At 32.4% G+C, this 15,841-nt stretch overlaps 1 protein-coding gene across 1 annotated transcript; it reads right to left on the bottom strand.

Annotated features, from left to right (window-relative positions):
- Window positions 1-7,049: 7,049 nt before the first annotated feature.
- Window positions 7,050-15,425, bottom strand: LOC132743992 (zinc finger protein sens-like). Its single transcript, XM_060732590.1, has 3 exons — window positions 15,069-15,425; window positions 9,691-10,365; window positions 7,050-9,070 (listed from the first exon to the last, which is right to left on the bottom strand). Exons 1-3 carry the CDS (start codon window positions 15,157-15,159, stop codon window positions 8,898-8,900), a joined length of 939 nt encoding a protein of 312 aa, XP_060588573.1. The 5' UTR covers window positions 15,160-15,425; the 3' UTR covers window positions 7,050-8,897.
- Between the last annotated feature and the right edge of the window lie 416 nt (window positions 15,426-15,841).

The following is a 15,841-nucleotide window of genomic DNA, read 5'->3' as shown; positions in this document are numbered from 1 at the left end:
ACATTTTCTTAAGTCTATTTAGATTACACTCCCCTTGACACAGACAGATCTTTTTGGTCTCATTTTAACTGTAGATACGTAAAAGATTTGCCTATTATACAAATATTGAATAAAAAGACGATGGACAGCAACAAGGAATTCTAATTATATATTTTATATGTTACAGGGTCATTTGTCATTATATATACATGTATATAATTTACCATTATTATATCCTATATGATATATAGTGCATTTCTTATAAATATATTCTTCCTTATCCATCCACTCTTCATCTCATATTTACTCCCATAGCCTCATTATATCATCCATCATATATCATACACTAACTATAGTAACTGGTGACGGGCCTCATTTTTCCGCTCATGATTTACCGCCACGCATGCGCACGGCATATTTGAATTAGAGTTGTAGAGTGAAAACCTTACTCCTGTCTTTGTGTTAATTATTTATTTATTTTGCTGTCTCTGTGTGTTTTTGCAGGTTATTTACTTATATAAGTGTATTGATATATGTTCATTCTTCATTTTCTCATTCATCGTTTATTTCATGATTTTGACGGTTTTTGTATAGTTATGGAATGCACTGAAGATTTGAATTACAGTTGTAGACGTGAGAACGAAACTTCTGACGTTCTTGTTTATTTATTTATTTTGCTGTCTCTGTGTGTTTTTGCAGTCTCAATCACAAGTGAGAACTTTATAAAACCCTTCTACCAATATAGAAGGTAACAAATTGGTGGCCAGTGTGGGGGACCGTGACTGCTTATAGCTCAGAGTTCAATTAGCATTGCTCTGTAGCTTTGTGAAATTCGAGGACGAATTTCAATATTGTGGTAAAGTATGTCACGGTTCAGAACTGTTCTCTATTTAGGGGAGAAGATGTGTAAGCGGCCGGATAGCTCAGTCGGTAGAGCCGCGGTACGGTATGCCGAGGGTCCCGGGTTCGAGTCCAGGTCAGGCTGCACATTTTTCTCACCCTGTGACATATATACCATAAGAAGAACATAACTTTTGAACTCATATAAACATTTAAAAAAACAACAAATTTTGAATTTTGGTTACTTCAAGTGATACTTATATGTTATTTATAGTTCTGTAATAATTTCTATGTATATTTCTTAATAATCTTAATAAATTTCTAGTTGAGATAAGCCAGAAGTCGAGCTCAGTTTTTTTTGTCTTAAGTAAAGGTAAAGCATACTACAATATCATTTTCCCACACATTTCCTCCATTATTTTCCACTCATTTCCTATATACGAGTTGCACAAGTCCTATTTTATCCATTTTAACATGATTCGTTTTTATAACATATTCCCTTTAAATCCTCTGTTTTCCACATATTTAATGTTATCAAATTTTCTCCTATTAAACTTATTTACTAATTAACTCGTATTTTGTTTTCTCTTTTAGCTCTACTCATCACTGAAAGTTAAAGAAATTAAATCAATTTGATGAACTGTAAGATACCATTTGCCAAGAAGGTATTCAGTTATATATGTCTTATTTGGGCCTCACTATCTCATTCCTTTTCAATATTTTCTTTACCTTCTTTTCAATATATAACTCTTTTTCATCCTTTCAATTTCACGTGAATACAAAATATTTCTTTGTTTTTGGACATCGAAATAACATACTTTTAATTTAAGAAAGATAACCCATCAATTGTTTGGCATGTATTTTTGTTGGCGGTTACTTCCCGGTAAAATGTTTTAATCCGCTTCTGGGAGACGTCAAATTTCATAAATAGTATCATTTTTAAATATTTTGTCTACTGTTTTTACCTAATTTATTCAGCAACAATTTGTCGTCTGTTACTATCCCGTTTAATCAGCGTAATATACTCGCATTGTGTAAAGATTTAATACAAATTCAAGTAGGTAAGTATTTGTTAATTCAGCCAGACAGACTTTGATAACAGGTCAGACTGGCCACCTAGATATACATGCCCAGCCATGCAGTTAAATATATATGACCAGCCATGCAGTTAAATATATATGACCAGCCATGTAGTTACATATATATGACCAGCCATGCAGTTACATATATATGACCAGCCATGCAGTTACATATATATGACCAGCCATGTAGTTAAATATATATGACCAGCCAGGCAGTTAAATATATATGACCAGCCATGCAGTTAAATATATATACCAGCCATGCAGTTACATATATATGCCCAAGCCATGCAGTAACATATAATATGACCAGCCATGTAGTTAAATATATATGACCAGCCATGTAGTTACATATATATGACCAGCCATGTAGTTAAATATATATGATCAGCCATGCAGTTACATATATATGACCAGCCATGTAGTTAAATATATATGACCAGCCATGCAGTTACATATATATGACCAGCCATGCAGTTAAATATATATGACCAGCCATGCAGTTACATATATATGACCAGCCATGCAGTTAAATATATATGACCAGCCATGCAGTTACATATGCATGTCCAGCCATGAAGTTACATATATATATGACCAGCCATGCAGTTACATATATATGACCAGCCATGTAGTTAAATATATACGACAGCCATGCAGTTACATATATATAACCAGCCATGCAGTTACATATGCATGACCAGCCATGTAGTTAAATAATATATGACCAGCCATGCAGTTACATATATATAACCAGCCATGCAGTTACATATGCATGACCAGCCATGTAGTTAAATATATATGACCAGCCATGCAGTTACATATATATGCCCAGCCATGCAGTTACATATGCATGACCAGCCATGTAGTTAAATATATATGACCAGCCATGCAGTTACATATATATAACCAGCCATGCAGTTACATATGCATGACCAGCCATGCAGTTACATATATATGCCCAGCCATGCAGTTACATATATATAACCAGCCATGCAGTTACATATGCATGACCAGCCATGAAGTTACATATATATGACCAGCCATGCAGTTACATAGTCATGACCAGCCATGCAGTTACATATATATGACCAGCCCATGCAGTTACATATATATAAACCAGCCATGCAGTTACATATGCATGACCAGCCATTCAGTTACATATATATGACCAGCCATGCAGTTACATATATATAAAACCAGCCATGCAGTTACAATATATATGACCAGCCATTAAGTTACATATATATGACCAGCCATGCAGTTTACATATGCATGACCAGCATGCAGTTACATATATTGACCCGCCATGTAGTTACATATATATGACCAGCCATGCAGTTACATATATATGACCAGCCATGCAGTTACATATATATGACCAGCCATGCAGTTACATATGCATGACCAGCCATGCAGTTACATATATATGACCAGCCATGCAGTTACATATATATATGACCAGCCATGCAGTTACATATGCATGACCAGCCATGCAGTTACATATATATATGACCAGCCATGCAGTTACATATATATGAACCAGCCATGCAGTTACATATATATGACCAGCCATGCAGTTACATATGCATGACCCGCCATGCAGTTACATATATATGACCAGCCATGCAGTTACATATATATGACCAGCCATGCAGTTACATATATATGACCAGCCATGCAGTTACATATATATTGACCAGCCATGGCAGTAACATATATATGCCCAGCCATGCAGTTTTTACATATAAATGACCAGCCATGCAGTTACATATGCATAACCGCTAATGCAGTTACATATATTATGACCAGCCATGCAGTTACATATATATGACCAGCCATGCAGTTACATATGCATGCCCAGCCACGCAGTTACATATATATGGACCAGCCATGCAGTTACATATGCATGACCAGCCATGCAGTTACATATATATGACCAGCCATGCAGTTAAATATGCATGACCAGCCATGCAGTTACATATATATGACCAGCCATGCAGTTACATATAAATGCCAGTCATGCAGTTACATATATATGACCAGCCATGCAGTTACATATACATGACCAGCCATGCAGTTACATATATATGACCAGCCATGCAGTTACATATGCATGCCCAGCCATGCAGTTGACATAGTCATGACCAGCCATGCAGTTACATATGCATGACCAGCCATGCAGTTACATATTTATGACCAGCCATGCAGTTACATATGCATGACCAGCCATGCAGTTACATATGCATGACCAGCCATGCAGTTACATATATATGACCAGCCATGCAGTTACATATATATGACAGCCATGCAGTAACATATATATGACCAGCCATGCAGTTACATATATATGCCCAGCCATGCAGTTACATATATATGACCAGCCATGCAGTTACATATGCATGCCCAGCCACGCACAAAGCCATGCAGTTACATATATATGACCAGCCATGTACTTTGATATACATGCCCAGGCATGCAGTAAGATATACAGGCCCAGTCATGCACATAAATATACAGACCCAGTCATGTTCTTAGATATACAAGCCCAGTCATGTTCTTAGAAATACAGGCCCAGTCGTGCACTTAGATTTACAGGCTAAGCACGTGCACTGAGATATACAGACCCAGCTATGCTCTTAGATGTACAGGCCCAGTCGTGCACTTAGATATACAGATCAAGTCCGTGCACTCAAATATACGACCCAGTCATGCTCTTAGATATACAGGCCCAGTCATGTTCTTAGATATACAGGTTCTGTCGTGCACTTATATGTACAGGCCAAGCCCGTGCACTTTAATATACGGCCCAGTCATGCTCTTAGATAATAAGGCCCAGCCATACAATACGATATCAGAACGATTCGGTAACTCTTTCTGTGTCAAGGAACAAACCAATGACGTACGGTGACGTTTGTCAGTGTTGGGACTTTTTTCTAGTATCACAACGCCTGTCTAGCAGGTTTTTTTTTTGTCTTTTCATTTGGAAATTGTTAAAAACACATTTATCTGTTTGACACTATAAAGATCATTAGAATGTAAATATGTTCATTTTCTGTACTTAAGTTCGGCACATGTAAATAACTGATACATGTAACGTGTACTATATTGTAAGGAAGCTTATCCCAATCTTATTTTAAACTGTCCTTTATGCCTCCAACTATCTCTTAAATATTTACTTAAAGCTTTAGCTAACTATTAAATTAATGACGGAACGTTTCTAGATCTAGCTACTATTTTTCATTAATAATCCTTACTATGTTTCAAGTACTCGTTTTTTCTGCTATATGCTTATTTCAAGTTATTTCAGGTTATCGGATTCTTTGTATAGTGCTTTCTTCTTCTTTTTCTTCTTTTTTTTTAATCTTGTTTCTTCTGTTTGGTTATTATTTAGATTATTTTTATTTTGTTGTTTGTTTGTTGTTCTTTTCTTTTTGATTCCTTTTTTTTCTTTTGTATTCCATGATAATATGAATGAACTGTGTATATATTTGATATGAAAAAAAGTTGTAGGGTTTATTATAGTAATAAATAAATATGCACATTCGTCTTTATTTCTCATTTATAATTGTTGCAACAGACGGGCCTCATTTTGTCACCTGACTAGAGTACCGTGCTTCTTCCATTTATATTTTTCCAATTTCTTTGAGAAGTAATTATTTTTCTAAATGTTTTTAAAACATCTTCATCAATTATTTAAAATTGATCACAAATGTTCTCTGTGCATATCATATAAAATATATGATAAACTTACTAATTGAAATAAAGTGCATGCCCCAGAATAAATATATGAGTGAATACATGTTTTTTGTTCTTCGTTTTATTTATTTATTTATTTATTTATTTAAAATAAAAATAAAACGCATAAACGCACATATAAACATACACACACAGACACACACAGACACACACACACACGCACGAACGCACACACACACACACACACACACACCAACGCACACGCACGCACACGCACACATATGTTGTCTTTTGTTTTACTATAAAACTAATACTTGTACTAATCTAATTACTTTCATTTTTGAAATCAAAGAGAGGAAATAAACTTTAGAGATTTAAATCATCTAGGATAGTCAATAACTGATGTATAATTAATATCCGCCGCCGCTTATATCATATCTCCAACCACCCATTAAACACACTTAACCTTTGTAAAATTTAAATTTTGAAATATTAATGTAAAAGTTTCTGAAAATAAAATTTCTATAGCAGCCATCAATAATCGTAAAGGATATTGGTAATTTTGCAAAGCTACAAAAAATCTCGGAATGTTTAATTAATGACCGTGACAATATGAACGGAAAAGACACGCACATAAGTTATTCAGTAAATCAGTGTTTGGAACGCGAGATCGATTAACGTTTTCAAAAATCAAAAGCATGCCTGGCTTTGGTGACACTGAGTTATATGATAAGGCAGACAGATTTACGGGAAAAGACTTGCAAATTATTCATGTACTTCCATTCTATTACTGTATGATGGTGTAACGGTCCGTACTTCAAGTCTTTGACAACCTACTTTCCCCCCCAAGAACACTCTGGTGATTATGCCTAAAAATGACTTTTCAATTATAACTTTCCGTGTGAGTTAACAACTGCGGCAATTAATTTGAAAGCCGGGACATTATGTTTTGTTAAGCATGTCGTAATTCTTGCTGTAAGTGGTAGAGTTATGCTTAGATGATAACGTTGATGAATGTTTAAAGCTCTATTGTTTTGTATTCTTTAACGGAGAAGTGAATATATTTTGACAAAAAGTTTGATTTACAGACACGTATTTCACGTATTTTTTTGCTGCGTCATAAATTCTCAACTCCAGGATCCATGCATGAATGCAACTCAAATGCTGCCTCACTAATTGATTCGGGCTTACTGTTTGACATATGTACTGTAGGGATATCTGAAGGCATAACAAACCAAAAAAAGCTGCAGATAAAACTATTTAATGGGTTACAACAAACAATGCAACGTTTTAATTTATCCTGCATATGACTTCATAAATGCAGTCATGCTATGAATACTCAATGTTCCTTAAAGAATGTAAGTGTACTTAAATTCTTATAATTTTATTGTTTATGAAAAAAATTAAAATAGTACATAAAATAAGGAGAAAAATATGTCGGCTTTTTGCGTACAATTTTATTTACAAATCTTTGAATTTAACTCTTATACATGGCAATAGTATTAACCATATTCATAATCTGTACACTACAAGGTTACTGTTTTTAGTTGAATTTTGTTAAAATATTTGTCCGTATTTTATTACAACAGACAATATAACAATCTGAACTCGTTCTCACTTCAAAATACGTATCGAGGAACAGTGATTATCCCTGGAGTGATTGAAATTAGCATGAACAGAAATCAAGAATTACTGTAATGGAGTTTCGCGCGCCTGTAGTAAAAATCACGCAGAGGGTGAAAACCTTTTAAATCTCGACCTCAATCTTAAACAGGCCGTCAAAAACGCGTTTTCAATAGCCTGTTCTCACACTAGAGCTGCATTAATCATTTATACATTTTAAGGGGGATGTAGCTATTAAGATCGGACAATTGGATTTTGTAATGTTTAAACATACAGGAAACAGTGAAACTTTAATGTCTTCCATCACCACACGTATGTCTGTAATATGATAAAATATATTTATTCCTTTTACTTGCAGACATTTTTGAGTACACCTTAATCATACGTCTGTTTGCCGCCTTTTTCGGATCATAAAAGATTCATAGTTTTCTAAACATTTTATACTTATGTTTAAACAATATACCACATTAACAGGGGGAGTGGAGCAATAACAAATGTTTTATTTCTTCTTTTATAGAAATTTGATACAGTTATTCTAAAGTGCGGATAAATCATGATTCTGAAATTAGAGCGAATGGTTCCAAAATGTCAACGCGATCATGACGTCAGATGAATATTGTAAAATGCAATATATGCCGTTACATTATCTTTGAAACGTCTTTGAGATACCGTCGGTAATCATTTTACACCTTAAATAAGTTTAATTAGTTAGTACAAAGCATTTAACTTCCTTTAACACTAGTATGTTAAAACTGTTCCCAGGGAGCTGTTTAGAAACTTATTATTTTGAATGACAATCTGTTCATGACTGACATAGCCGAGTAAGAATATTCGTTTTTCAAAATTAAATGTACTCGTATATTCTAATCCATGCTATTTGTTGGATACAAATTGCCTATTTTTACACATGTTAGCGGATACAATTTTTTGAAGAGATATTAGACATTTAAAATTAAGAAAGTAACCAGAACCGTAAATATGTTGGTTGTTTTAGATGATACCAGTATTGTACTGAGTTGCTACATGTGAAACAAATTGGGACTGAAATTTTAATGGCTTAGAGTCTGAAAAGTTTGTATTATTATATTTATTCCGTGTCCGAATATTGCATTGTTTTGTTTTATGCGCTAACTTTCGCCTGTAGCTTGGGTACATGTCTCGGGAATATGCATGACCGTTTAACGTGATTTGTCCCACATCTGCAACATTAATCAGAAACAAAACGGTATATCAATATTTCTGTGTTTGTTTTGTTTCTTTTTGTTGTTGTTGTTGTTGCTGCTGCTGCTGCTGCTGCTGCTGCTGCTGCTGCTGCTGCTGCTGAGAACGCTCTAAGACCAAAGCAGAGGGAGTTAATAGAGTAAGAGAAAGAGATTACTGTTCGGGTAAAAGCTTGGCTTATGTGTGAATATTATGGAATACAAGAGAACGTGATGTAAAGTCAGTGACTTCGTTATAAAAGACAAGTGGATATGTTCGCAGTATTAATTGTTGTTCTGTAATATCTATCATAGGCCTTGGACTTCTTTGCTATTCTTATTCTTTAACATATATGCTCTGTCCAGTGTTTATATACTTTTATTTAAATTGTATCTTTGAGCAAGATTCCACTATGACACTTTTTATGTGTTTTTTTATATTTTATTTTCAGCATCTACCCGACAAAAGAAGTTTTCAACATCTTCCCGACTCACGGTGTTTTCTTAGCTCAAGTTTTCGTTGAAAAGTTCTGCCACACTTGTCACAGTTGAAAGGTGTATATCCCGTATGTTTGCGGCTATGAGTGATCAGGTTTGAGGACTGACTAAATCTTTTATCGCATACTGTACACCGATGTGGTTTCTCACCTGTGCACAAAAAAATCAAAATCCAATTAACAACATCACTTTGCAAAGTCACAAGTATTTTAAAACTAAGCTAAGCTCGCCATGTGTTATAATTTTTACAATATAGTTTTAATATATGTGTGTTTCTTTGAAATCATTGTTTATTGTGGAATATAACAAAATGAGAAAGTTCATGATAAAAAATACTTTCCAAGTTAAAATTGGAAAAAGTAATTTAAGAATCAGCTCGCAAACATTAAACGTAAATGTTTGGGACTGGGAGGTCACTTTAATTATATGAGATCCATAGAATCGTGCCCTATTTCTTAAATCATAACTTTAATACTTTACTCAGATATAAAGGTAAAAGTTCAACGAGGAAAGGAATCATAGTGTATGTTTAAAAACAAAAGTTTATATTAAGTATACTAAATACTTTCAGTCAATGTGCGGCTTGCGACAATTCACCACACAACTTAATTTCAGCGGTTCCATAAAAACATGATAATATCCGCTCAGGAGGTCACTATACTTGTTTGTCGGACAGCTGACGTTATTGTGAATCTTGTATTAATAACAGGTAAAATATTAGGAAAATGACGTTGCTTTTATTTAATGATTAACAACTTATAAATACGTACCAGTATGTATATATGTATGTTTCTTCATATCGGATTTCTGGTGAAATCTTTTCCCGCAAAACCCACAGGGATAGGGTCTTGTATCACTGTGTATCAACAGGTGCGTGTTCAGTGTCGACGAACGCTTGAATGTTTTCCCGCACTCGTGACACCGAAAAACCTTGCCGGTGTTATCGTAAAGAGTTTTATTTGTGTAATTTCCATTTAAATACATCTGCGTGAAGTTTCTGGCTGTGCTGTGTAAATTCTTGATGGATTGTCCTTCCTGTTCCCTACACATTGTTTGCGAGTAGACTTTATATCTATCCATAGTAATTATTTGCTTCTCGCTCTTTTCACTTGGTGATACTTGGTTATTTCTTGTTGGGTCATTTCTTGTTGGATTATTTCTTGTTGAGTTCACGGGGATAGTCTTTAAATCTAGAGGGGAGTCTTGGCGGTTACTCATGTTTTCAGTTGTGACGTAGCCAGAGCAAAACGAATAGTTAGACATAAAACTGTCAGCCTGTAGATAATTTCCATACTTTAAAATGTTGTTATTCTGTTCAGGAAGCGGTTGTTCTTTATCTGGTAAGGACGTTTCACAGTAATTCATGGATTTTGGCCATTCTGGCGGGAAAATGTCAATGTCTACGTTCTCTTCAAAAACCGACTTCCCAAGATTAAACGGATATCCTTAAAGATAAAAAAATCATCATAAGTATGAAAGGTATGGAAAAACTTGGGTAGAGAATATAAAGCATTTTTATAAGAGCACAGCAAGAGTGAATTAAAGAAATATAAGACTGGATGAAAATGTTGATATTCATAACACTAAAGCAGATTTCTTAGATTGTATTAATTAATGCGCTTATTTATAAAAAATATGATTTTTTTACAATGATGCACAATGAATGATATAGTTTAAATGGTCAATATGGTTTATATGGTTTATGTATACAATAGAATATTGTAAGTCTTTAACACTCAACTATCACGATGGCTCTTGATACAAGTGGTTATTCATTTCATGCTTTACATATAGTGTTTGTACCACAATTTCAAACATTAATTATTATATTCTTAGTATTTATTTCATGACTGTGATATTTTACATGTGATATATGCATTACTTTTCTTGTATTTAGATGTTTTATGCATTTGTTTATATGTTAATAATTATGTATGCACGTCATTATTGTTTATGTCAATAGACATAATGTTTGTGCCTTAATAAAATCTTGAATCTTGTACAGTATCAATTATATTTTCTTCTGCTTTAATTGGAAACTGGGTGTCTTGAATTAAATATAACCGGAAATTCTAAAAAAGCTATGTTAATAATAAATATCGGATTTATCGTTTAGATATGATACAGATTATATATACGCGTATGTATCTAACAAAATGGTTAAATTTTGTATTGCTATTGCATCAGTTTTGAATGTTGTTCAACAAACAGCTTTTTATTGACAGCTTATATGGTTCAATAATCAAATGAAATATTGCATGATTTAGTGTATAATTTACCATGAATAAAATATGTTTTGAATTATTTTCAATTCTATGAGAATACATGTATAACATTAATGTTGTATTTTGTTATATATGTCATCTGCTGATCGGTCTGTAACTAGAATTTCAAACCCTTACGAATTTGAGTCCGACATCTGAATATATATGTTTGTGTCATGCGAAACATATTTACTTATCTTTTCTGTTGCAAACTTCTATTTATTATTTATTATTAATTGTAACTGATTTGTTTCAGTATTTGTCATCAGAACGTCGCATTTTTTTAGGAATACGTCCCATTGTCGAGTGGTTACGTCACATGTCTACATATAGATCATCAACAGTGATGTTATATACAAACACTTTTGGTCCTTCTGTGTTCAATAGGGAAAATGCGGGTCGTGTTAGAATGTATGAATATGCATTCTTGCATAAAAATTGCGCACGCAAGTATACAGCAACGGAGAGAGAGAGAAAAAAATGCATAAATCAACGGATAAGATCACGCGAGAACGCGCCGTTCTTTAGATGTCTTTTTAGTAAGTTACTTAGGGCGCCATAAAAACTATCAAAATTTTGCCTACGGCATTGCACTCGCGCGTGAAAGGGATGACGAAGCCTGTTTCTTTGTACAAACAACGAGACGCTTATTCTTGAGTGTTAAATACGTCACCGTGCTTCAGCAGATAATAAATGAGCGAAAAAACGTACTTTTACCTTCTATTGTATTGTATTGAGATGTTGTGTAATGTACTGAAATGTATTGTAATCATTTTGCTATGTGCTGCATTGTATTGTATTGTAATTTTGTGTAATGTACTGAAGTGTATTGTAATCATTTTGCTATGTGCTGTAATTTATTGTATTGTTATATTGTGTAATGTACTGAAATGTACTGTAATCATTTTGCTATGTGCTGCATTGTATTGTATTGTAATATTGTGTAATGTGCTTTAAATTTATGAGAATGTTTTAAATTATATTATGTTGTGTTGTGTTGTATAGAAGTGTACGTAATGCTTTGTAAATTTAAATTATACTGTTTAGTAATGCGCTGTAATTTGTTGTCATGTAATGTTATTTATTGTAATGGGTGTATTGTTATGCATTGTTATTTATTTTTTTATGTTGTAATGTAAGGTTATTAGTTGTAATGTTTCGAAATGAACTTTAATGTGTTACAGTGCGTCGTGTTTTGTCGCAATTTCTTGTAATATGTTGTAATGTATTGTTATATATCTTAATGTTATGTAATGAATGTTAATATGTTGTAATGTGTTGCGTTGATGTGTGTTGTATTGCATTATGTTGTAATCTATTATTTATTTATTAGAATGCAGCTCACGCCAATATAAGTATAACACATGTAACCAATTTATGGTGGTGATGATGATGATGATGATGATGATGAGGAGGAGGAGGAGGAGGATGTCTTGCCCTCGTACTAAGATTTATAATCACGTGTTAAAATATTACCAAGATATCAACAATAAACATTATCATTCAAAGTATTCAGTTATATTCTTAACAAGTGAAACTGTCCCGTCTTTTTTATTATCTTCTTAATTCAAGCATCAATTTAATTCTTTATATCGACGATTATGTCCCAAGCTCTACTTTCTTAATGTTACTAAAATCTTTTCTCGCCAACCAGATCACTAATGCTGTACACTGATTTATATTCAATCTACGGAGAAATGATTATTTTGCGATAACTTTCCCTAAACCTCATAAATTTAAAGCCACAAACAACTAGAAAATGAGATTTTTATGTATGCAAATAAAGAAACCGTACATTCTTATTGAAAATAATTGTTCCCACGAGATATGCATGTGTCCGTTTAACAATAACGTGTTATTTATATTTCCATGTCTGTTTACAACTCATATTCATAATTCAACATTGTTACAGTGCTTATACGCGTATTTAAACTTTCAGGGAGAACATTTCTTGCTTGAATTTTATAAAATGAAGATGAAATTGTGGGTAAGAATCTGATTCGAATCTTTCTGAGTTTTTTATGTAACAGATAAACAAATAATGAAACTTACGAAATTGAATTTGTTTTGAAGTTTTGTATAGAGGCAATTCAAAATTCGCAATCCGTTATTATATGGATATCTCTTAACAGTTAAAATAATTTCACTTTTAAGAAAAACAATGTAGGGGTTGTAACCAAAGTTTAATTTTATACATTGTAGTTCCATTTTCCTTATACGTGTATTTAACTAGGCTCGTGAAAAGAATTGTCTGTAGTCTGTTCTATTCTATAAATAACTTAAGGAAAAAAATCTTAAAGAAGTCATTAAATAATAAATGAAAATCTATTAAAACTAAATATTTCCAATGAATGTGTAGAAACAATTTAAGTTATTTTTTGAATTGCACATAAAACTTGTCATAAAAAATGCATCGTAAAACGTGTAATACTAACATTGCAAGCAACAAAATTTAATTGACAACGGATTTATCTGAAATCAATAGGAATACAATTAAATATATTTACTTGAAATTTCATAACACAATCTAAAACATATATGCGATTTTCTGAATTCCAGTCTTTAATTATAAAAAAACGAATAATAGAAGAACGATATAAAATAGTTTGCAGAGTCACTTACGCATATTTCTATTTCTTATATTAGTAGTTTATTAGTTTATAGTATCATTAATGTTACAACATAAAATATCACAGTAAACAATCTACTATCAGTAAAAACATTGTCATTCTAAACAGAGTTATAAGAGACACTCACGAGATGTTTACTAAAACTTTTAAAATAACATTTTTTACTTTATTAATCTTGACAGTAAGATTACCACTACTGACCTATAATTCAAAAAGGTCTTTAAAATGTAATAATAATAATAACTGTAAGAATTGTAATAATAATAAAAATAACTGTAAGAATTGTAATAACAATAAAAAGAACTCTAGGAATAGTAATAATAATAAAAAGAACTCTAAGAAATGTAATAATAATAAAAAGTAACTCTAAGAATTGTAATAATGATAAAAATAACTCAAAGAATTGTAATAATAATAATAAGAATAACTCTAAGAAACGTAATGTTAAAAAAGTATCTACTGGTTATGATAAATATCTTACAAGAAATATATCGCCAATGGTCAGACCTTAGATGAGCTGGTCAATTCGTTTTATCATAAAATATTAAATCATAACTGTCAGTAGTGAATTTTTTACACAGGAGTAAAAGATTTGTTTAATCAAATTAACATTTCTTTTAACAATAATATGTTACTAGTGAAATATGAAAGTGTCCTGTTAGTTTCATTAACTAAAGATATGTGAACATACTGCATGGGACAGGTTATATATGTGAACATACTGCATGGGACAGGTTATATATGTGAACATACTGCATGGGACAGGTTATATATGTGAACATACTGCATGGGACAGGTTATATATGTGAACATACTGCATGGGACAGGTTATATATGTGAACATACTGCATGGGACAGGTTATATATATGTGAGAGCGTGAAATGAATCGTAAGTTATACAAAAAAAATAAACAGAATCAACAGTATTATTTTTACTTTATATATATAATAAGCACTAAAAAACCTTTAAATTTACTAATGAACGTGTTTCAGAACGAGTTTCTTTCTAGAGTAAAATATACGTCAGATATATTTGAAGCAGTTAAACACACAACGCAGATTTTTGTGTCGTTTTTTTCTTCTTCAATAATTTCAGGAAAAATTTACACGAAAAAAAAAATTGAAAAATATTTTATAAAAAAAAACATTATTAAAAAAAAATCTTTATCAATACGGAATATTTTATTATTATTATAATTATTCATTGTTCATTAAACTATCTTTTTTTAAATAAAATTGGTAAAAGAAACTCACCTATTTGCGGCATGCAGTCGGGATACTTTCTTTCGGTTACACTCTGACAACGTCGACATTTTCTATGTCTGACCATGAAAGATCTCGGCATTGTTTAGTAAAAGATGATTCTTCTTCCGCACAAAAACAACCTTACTGTCTCTTTTTTTCCCAGAAATGATATCCTAAATTTTATATTTTTCCTTATTGCGTGTATTTTCGGTCTTCTCTTTCACGTTTAATACGCTCCTTATAAGTGATTTCAAATTTCATTGAAAAGACTAAAGTATAAAACATAATATAGAAAAAAGCCGCCGTCTCTTATGTCATAATAAATATAAATATATATTAAAGAAAAGAATTCCAGAGTTGCATTGGTGAAAGGCGCGGCAAAAAGGTTTATCCTTTTATTATATAGAATTCCATAAAAACTGTTAAATATTCATGAATTGGTACCGGTCTGCAATAAGTCGATGAAAAATCAATGCCTCGTACTGACTTGATGTGAACAATGTTCCCTTAACCGTTGGCTTCTCCTGTCCTGTAAGTTTTAACTATTAAAGCGTGTATTTTAAATAGGCCTCTTAACAATACTTCCGAGATTTATTCTCCTTAGGGATCCAGAGTCATATTCACATTATCAAGGTTATCAAACGCCTTTTTTGTTTCGTTTAGTTGTTACAGACGATATATTATGCAATTACTTAGTACAAAATATGAATTAGCCACGTAAATTTAATACTTCTAACAAGTTATCGTTAGTTTTACTGCATAAAATATGAGGGTCGTTCTAA

Source organism: Ruditapes philippinarum, unplaced genomic scaffold (assembly GCF_026571515.1).
Source record: "Ruditapes philippinarum isolate M1 unplaced genomic scaffold, ASM2657151v2 ctg3979_1_1_1_1, whole genome shotgun sequence".
NCBI classification, from domain to species: Eukaryota; Metazoa; Mollusca; class Bivalvia; order Venerida; family Veneridae; genus Ruditapes; species Ruditapes philippinarum.
The sequence above is the reverse complement of the archived record's forward strand: the minus strand, read 5'-3'. Positions and strand labels throughout refer to the sequence as shown.

Excerpts from the sequence above, each read along its gene's own strand:
- LOC132743992 (XM_060732590.1), bottom strand. The coding sequence starts at position 15,159 with ATGCCGAGATCTTTCATGGTCAGACATAGAAAATGTCGACGTTGTCAG. Across the intron at positions 10,366-15,068 it reads CGACTGCATGCCGCAAATAG|GATATCCGTTTAATCTTGGG; the intron begins GTGAGTTTCTTT and ends TTTATCTTTAAG. Across the intron at positions 9,071-9,690 it reads ACATACATATATACATACTG|GTGAGAAACCACATCGGTGT; the intron begins GTACGTATTTAT and ends TTTTGTGCACAG.